Source organism: Monopterus albus, unplaced genomic scaffold (assembly GCF_001952655.1).
Source record: "Monopterus albus unplaced genomic scaffold, M_albus_1.0 scaffold195.1, whole genome shotgun sequence".
In the NCBI taxonomy this organism is placed as follows: domain Eukaryota; kingdom Metazoa; phylum Chordata; class Actinopteri; order Synbranchiformes; family Synbranchidae; genus Monopterus; species Monopterus albus.
In genome coordinates this window covers 826,081-833,442 of record NW_018128075.1, presented here as the reverse complement: position 1 = coordinate 833,442, position 7,362 = coordinate 826,081, and the positions used below count along the sequence as shown (strand labels likewise).

Sequence of the window (7,362 nt, the reverse complement as noted above, 5' to 3'; positions counted from 1 at the left end):
GAACTAGTATTAAATGACTCTCTGACAGGGCAATTAAATGTAAGTGTCCAGTTTCTTTGCAAACCACCAGCCCCTGGGGCCACAGGATCAAAAGGTCACTTTATAACAGACACAACTGTGCCTTGCACCAGCACAGGCTGCCTAAAGTCAGTTCACTTGTCTTTATATGTTGGATGAATAAAGAAGCAATTCCCTCCTTTATTAAAGACAATTTACCACAGAGCTCATCTCAGGGGTAATTCAATCTCCATCCTGCAGGAGAGACACAAATGCAGAGTCACAGAGTGCTTCACTCTTGCAGATACACAAACACACCAGCTAATGCACCCTCCCTGCGCATACAATACAGGCAAGGACACAAACACAAGCAATGCAAAGCTGCAAACACTTGCATGCACACACACATGTGTGCACACACTCATGGATGGTGTTTAAAGTAAACACAAGGGTCAGTTAATAAGACACTAATGGAAATTATCAAGGAGTCGTTCCCACTGGCCAAAGCTAAAAAGGCCTGTGCGTGTTTACTACATTACCCACAAACCCCCTCGGGAACTGGCCGAATTAGCAGCCAAGGTAACAGTCATCAATGCATTCCCTCTGCTGCCTCTCCTTTCATTTATATTCTGTTTTTTCTTGCTTCTAATCTAGTTTGCACTTTGCTCATTTCCCTTTCCCTCACTCCCTCTGCAGCTGCTCCCACGGTCTGCTGGAGATGATTAATATGATTTAAGTTGCCTTTTATATAAAACAAACATTTGTTGTTCAACACTTGCTTAAACCTCATGATCAAATACCTGTGCTGATGAAGTGGAGGGAACCATTTTGAGTCTTCTTTTTTTTTTTTAATCATGTATTTTTATTGCTTGCTTCTTTTTTGTGACTAGTTTGTGGTTGTGTTTGGTAACGTAAAGTTCACTGTTATTGCTGTGTAAATAATTTCACATCAGGGTGTCTAGAATGTTAATAAGCTGCTGCTGATTTCAAATTATGATCAAAATAAGATGTCTGTTTCAGCTTCATCAAAGGAAAGTGTGTTATGTATGATACTAGGATTGAGCTTCAGTGCCAGCTCAGTGATCTTTAGTTTGATTCAGGAACTTATTTGTCTAAAATGACATTTTATGTACAGTTAAGGCCTAATAACCACACGTACAATACTGTTGAAATGCACTATTAGTAGAAACTGATCAGAATATTTAATATTTTCTCTGCAAATCAGCACCAACTGAAGTCAATACCCACAAGTCATTAAATATTAACAGCAAAAAAGCAAACTTGGCCCAGCATACACTCACCAAAGGTCATGCGTTGTGTTTAAACCAAGAGGATGAGAGGACAGAGACCTTTTCCCAACAAAACTGAAATTTAAATTTTCTTGAGAAATGTGTTTTTTTCCAGCTGTGATTGGTCACGTCCTGTGGGGTCAAAGGACACATTTCACAAGGAGATGTAAAACCAGAAAGCATCATCAGTGGCTAATCTATGGATTCTTTATTGTCGAGAGAGAGAGTACATAACATAAAATATACAGCTCGACTTTCTTATAGAAATGTCGGTTGAGTATCCAGGTGTCCTTAAAAGACTCTTCAAGGCTTCACAGTTTCTGTCTTCTTTAAGATTGACTCGTTGTAAGTCATTTACGCTGCTTGGCAGAGCCCTGGGCGCCCACCTGCCCACTTACCCCTGATTAGTCAGCTAAATGCAGCGTCAATCCTCGATCTGTTTTACACTTAGCCCCTGGTGCAGCCTTCTTTATAGAGATCAAACCAAAGCACTGGGCCGCAGGATCACAGTGGTGTGGCGATTAGGGAGTGATCTGCTAATTATGATTAAAAGACATCTTATATGGAATGGCAGAGTAATGTGCAATAGAGCAGATGGCTGAGAGAGAATGAGTTTGTGTTATAGAGAGAAAAAATGATGTAGTTACTGTGGGAAGGTGGCAATTTGTAAAGTATTTGTATACCTGTGCACAAATTATAGTGATGCATCTGTGTTTGTGTCAGACACCACACTTCACTTCTAAACTCTGTTTGATTCTTGAATAATAACATAAGGCACCAAAATACTGTATAAATTTGTTAGTGATTCTTGACACACAGAAATCTGTGTGTGAGTTTTGCTGGGACTCGTCTCTGACTCAGCACGAGGACCAACACAACTTCAGATAGTCAGTCCACCTCCTGATTCATTGCTGAGATTGGACATGTTTAGTTTACATTAAGAAGTGATGCTGTGACGTATGTCCTGCTGAGGGTTGGGGCTATGAGGGATGTGTCAGACTATTAATGTGTGTGTGTGTGTGTGTCTCTCTCTCTTCAGGCATGCGTATCCTGGTGAACTTGCTGCTGGACACTCTGCCCATGCTGGGTAATGTCCTCCTCCTCTGCTTCTTCGTCTTCTTCATCTTTGGCATCATCGGGGTGCAGCTGTGGGCGGGGCTTCTGAGAAATCGCTGCTACCTGCAGGAGAACTTCACACTGTGAGTCACCGCCCATTGTGCGTGTGTGTGTGTGTGTGTGTGTGTGTGTGCCGGAAACCGAGGGTGACACATTATGGTGGTTGAGGATCTTTCCCATATTGATCTGTCGGCTTCAATGTTTTTCTACTTGCCAACCTGCGTGTTTGATGATTTACTCTCTGAGTGTGTGTAACATAATGTAATGAACCTGTTGGTCCAACTAGCATGTTTATAAAGATAGGCCATAACATGCTCTTTTACTAATGTGTATGTGTGTGTGTGTGTGTGTACTGTACATGGCTCTGTCACCTCTCCACTCATTACCCGCCCACCATCTACTCACTTTACTGATATTACCGTAGACAGATGAAGGCTCTCTCCTTTTCTCAAGTGTTCCTGTAATGAGGCTGATTGCAAACCAAAATTTGCACAAAGCAAATGTCATTATCTCACAGTCAATTCTGCCACTTAATTAAAAAGCGACACACTTTTTCCTTCACGCCAAACCCTGTCAACCCCCCACCCCCACCCCCACAGCCTCTTGCAGTGCACTAACATTAAGTTAAAGATGCAGTAAGCTACAGAGTTTTCATGAGGACTCCCCGATAACTGAGAATGTCTGAAAAGAATTAATATGGAGACCAGAGAGAGAAAGCAGTGGAAAGGAACCAACACAACCTGTGAGTAATGTCTTAGGGGATGAACCTTTACAATAATTCAGTTGTTTCTATCATGGCCACAGAGAATGGAGGTGAATTCTTTCTTAATGTATTTTCCAAAAATGGAATATGTCCTATTTTATGACCACAAAGAAATGAGAAATATTTGATATTATTATCCTTCTAAACAAACCTTGGAGCAAAGGTTAGTGTTTGAGAAAAGCAAGTTGAAAAACGCTTAGTCCTTCAGTTCTGCAGACTGAAGGACTAAACAAGACCTCCGCACTAAACAGCAGGTTACACTGTTTGCAGTAACCATCTAAAATGGTTCCATATGACGATTTCATTAATGATCCACTTTCATTTTTTGCTCATATCCGAGTTGCTTTTCTGAAGCTCCGTTTAGGAGCCTTCGGTCACTTTGGTCCAGACCTCAGGTTGTGCAGAAAACAAAGTACCTCTCTCCTAGTTTCACCAGAACTACTCTACACTTCTTTGTCCTCCAGCTGAACCTGTTTTGCTGTGTTCTTCCAAGGAAGCAACTTCTTTGTTGTCCGTTCATGTGCTGTTCTCAGTTGTCCTACACTGTCCCACACACTAACATTAACAAAATACCTATGTTCATAACAAATGGCTGCTACTAACCGTATAATTTGACAACAGGTTGCACTTCCATTTATTTATTTTTCTGTCTTTTTCACCTTTTCATGTGTCAGCTTTGCCTTTCTTTGAGGTAAATTCTTCCTGTTCAGAATGTGTGGGAGTGTTGGTAATGCCGCTGCAGGACTAATGTTCTATATTCAGCCCTGTGATAGACTGGTGACCTGTTGAGGGTGTACCCTACCTCTCACATGATGCCGGCTGGGATGGGAACCAGCCTCCCCGAAGACTAGTAGCTGGGTGGTGGTTCTGTATCTCAGTGACTGTGGGCTATGTATATTTTGGTGGAAGTGCCAGAAATTCAATTACTCTTCTGTCATGTCATTTCAAAACCCGAGGAGTGTGAATGTTGTTGTTGATTTAGTCCGGCTCGCTCTGTGCTTGTGTTCTTCAGAAGCGCAGACATTGTGCTTGTGTGTGTTTCTGTGTGTTACGTAGTCTGTGTGTACACAATCTATTGGTGCAGAGTAGCAGGAGCAGCAGTCTCAGATGTCAGTGATTAAAAATGATAATAATAATAATAATAAACTCTGATGACAAACCACATACCATGAAACATCAGTGATATTGATAAGATATAAAGGTGAATGATCATTTTTATACCAAAATCATAGCAAAACTACAATTTATTTGTATTATTACCAATAACTTGTCAACCATTTTGCAATAGCTCCCAACCTATGAAGCGACATTCGTGGCTGTGCTCTGGTTAATATGCTGTCTGTGTGCCTGTACAGCGTCTGTGCTGTTGGGCAACAAAGATTTGATAAAGACAAATATAATCACCGCTGATCACAGTAGGTTGTGATTGGTCAGTTAATTAATAATTCTCTAATGTCCCCTGGTAGCAGCAAAACAAAAACAAACAAATAACAACAACAACAAAAATAGTCGTAATTAATAAATGGAAGCTTAACAGGTGTTGGTTGTTCCCAGAAATCTTTATAATTAAGAGCACAGCTAATTCCAGTATGAACACACAGAGCCCAGACAATAACTGGGATTTTGTCTGTGGTGAGCCAGAGTCCGCGGAGACCAAATCCACAGCCAAGTGTTTGATTAGGCCAGTTTGGCTGCACAGAGGAGTGGGCTGGATTGTGGTTTGCACTGTTGAGTCCAGAGAGAAAATAATGATCTGATGAGGAGCTTTGAGGTAGGCTATCACCATGGTAACCAATTCACAGTTGAGATACAGAGGCAGTGTAATCATGGGGTGTCCTGACCCACCTGAGTTAATTTCAATAGCGTCATCCAATATTGGTAAAACAAGCACACAGACTTTGATTGTTTGTTTTTGGACATGAAGCTGATGCAAACCAGGTGTGGTGCTTGTAAATCAGACCACCCCATTTCCAGGAACAAGAGCAGGAGATATAAAACACAAATTGTTGGCTGAAGCATCTGCTGTCAGGAGTCCAGCGTCTTGTCAGGTGGGAAATGAAACTGCTGTCCATCTGGAACTGTCTGGTGACAAACGTAATCACCACAGAATGAGACACACTGATAATGTCCAGTTAGGTAATGAGCTTGGCTGTGATTTGGCTTTAGTCACACAGATTTGTGGGTGAATTGTGCACTGGGGAATAGGTAGTAGGTAGTGCACAGTTACTGAGATACAGAACATCCATCCATCTATTTGTTTTGCCCGCTGATTGCTGAGGGTCATGTGAGGAGGCTGGACATCACTAACATCAGGCAAGAAGAAGGGCATGCCCTGCAAGCAATTTAGAGTCACCAGCTAACATGAACTGGATGTTTTTGGACACTGGTAACTATAACTACAGCATTATATTGTCACTCGTAGCTTTTGATATCTCGCTGTGGAGACACAGGGGAGCCCATAGTATAGCATGTTTCTGGCTAAAGAAGTACTGTGGTGGCAGATGTCTGATGTGAGCTAAAAACACAGACAAATCACTAAAATGCCAATGATCATTTATTATTACAGTAATTCTGAGCAATTCAATAATTTGAAAGGCAATTCAACAGTCTGAAAGGTACAGAACAGAATCAACGTCTCTGCAGAGAAATAAAAGTATTAGATAAGAGCATTGTCAAAGAGTCTGTCGGTCATTTAGTCAGTCTGTCACCCATTCAGTCAGCCCTCTCCCATCTCCCCTCTTTGCCGGCTCCAGTTCTATCTCCTCTCCTCTATCTGATTCACTAGTTTTTTATTGTGTCCTCCTGACAGTGTCCTGTCATCCCTTGCTTTTCATGTCAATTCCCAAACTTAGTTAACAGGTCATCTCCAGATCACGATGGATCAGATCATGAGGGCTTGAAGAAATTAATTGTTAATTGACTACTGCATATAGTAACTACAGTACATGTAATCTAGACACTCTAACTGTATTCTATTATATATTGTATATTAACTGTAGCCTGTTTGTTTTAACCACTACTGTACCCCTTAAACTGGAAGTAGGTTGTGTTTAAACAAAGTTCCAGAAGGGTGAATACTTGGTCTGGGGTGAGGTTAGTCCTGTTGTTCAGCATGTCATCCTTCAGCAGTCTCTTCCTCACTGCCTTAACTGCCTCTGTGGTGGGGAAGCACATGAACAAGGATTAGCAACATGTCTGTGCAGATTCTCGGTCATCCAGGTCATAGTAAACTGAAAAAAAAAGTAGAAAAAAAATCAACTGGACTTGGTTAGGGGATATTGCTGGCCACCAAAGGACTGAAACACCACCAATGGGGATAAATATCTCTGGCTCAACGCCAGTCAGGCCGAACTAATGAAGCCTCTTGGATGAGAGGTGAAACATCTTCAGCCTAAAACCAAGTCCAGTTAATTTTTTTTCTGCGTTTTTCTTTTTTATACCATGATGTGACATCATGAGACCATGGTCTCATCCTGGTCCAGCTGCAGTTGTCTGACTTTCTTAGTGAAATACTGAGAGTTTATTATGTGCTGTTGTGTGTTTCCCACCAAGGGAGCCAGAATGGTGGCCACGTGCTTGGCTATGTTGTAAGTCACAGAGTTGATGCTGCTGACAATGGGTCTGAGTGGGGCTCATAGCCAAGCACGTGGCCACCATTCTGGCTCCTTTGGTGGGATGACGACCAAACTTCAAAACTGCTTTTCAGAAAACCAACGAGTGACGTCATGGTGGGTTTGTCCAGCTTTTACATACAGTCAATGGCTATACCGCCACACAGCTGTACTTCAAAGGATTTTGTGTGAATGCAGCCAAAACCACACTTAATTCTGTGACCTGGTGCCCTGAAGGTGCGCGCGTATGTGTGTGTGTAGCTGAGCTACGCCCTGTCAAACAGACGGGCAGGCACACACTGGCTGACTGCACTTCAGCTCTTTAACATAGATGTATCTTGGACGAAAAGCATTTGGATGCACTTCAGCAAAAAAAAAAAAAAAATCAAGTTTATTGAATTCCTGTTGAAATGGAGCCATAAATAAAACTGTTTAGCCTCATTGAGAAATACCATCACATTTTACACATTTAAAGGCATGAGATCTCATCACACCCCTACTTTGTACAGAGCCTGGTCAAACCACATGTTGACTGTAATTTCATATTTATTGGACAGATAAACGTCATATCAATTTTGTCATCTAA

General features: G+C 41.7%; 1 protein-coding gene across 1 annotated transcript in view; it reads left to right on the top strand.

Moving 5' to 3' along the window:
• The window catches only part of LOC109970351 (voltage-dependent T-type calcium channel subunit alpha-1I-like), a gene marked incomplete at its 5' end in the record, with an annotated part of 125,189 nt that overhangs the window by 27,698 nt on the left and 90,129 nt on the right, over positions 1-7,362 (top strand). The window contains one exon of the mRNA XM_020617854.1: positions 2,326-2,485. Coding sequence (XP_020473510.1) covers positions 2,326-2,485 — 160 coding nt within the window. The remainder of the gene's footprint in view (positions 1-2,325; positions 2,486-7,362) is intronic.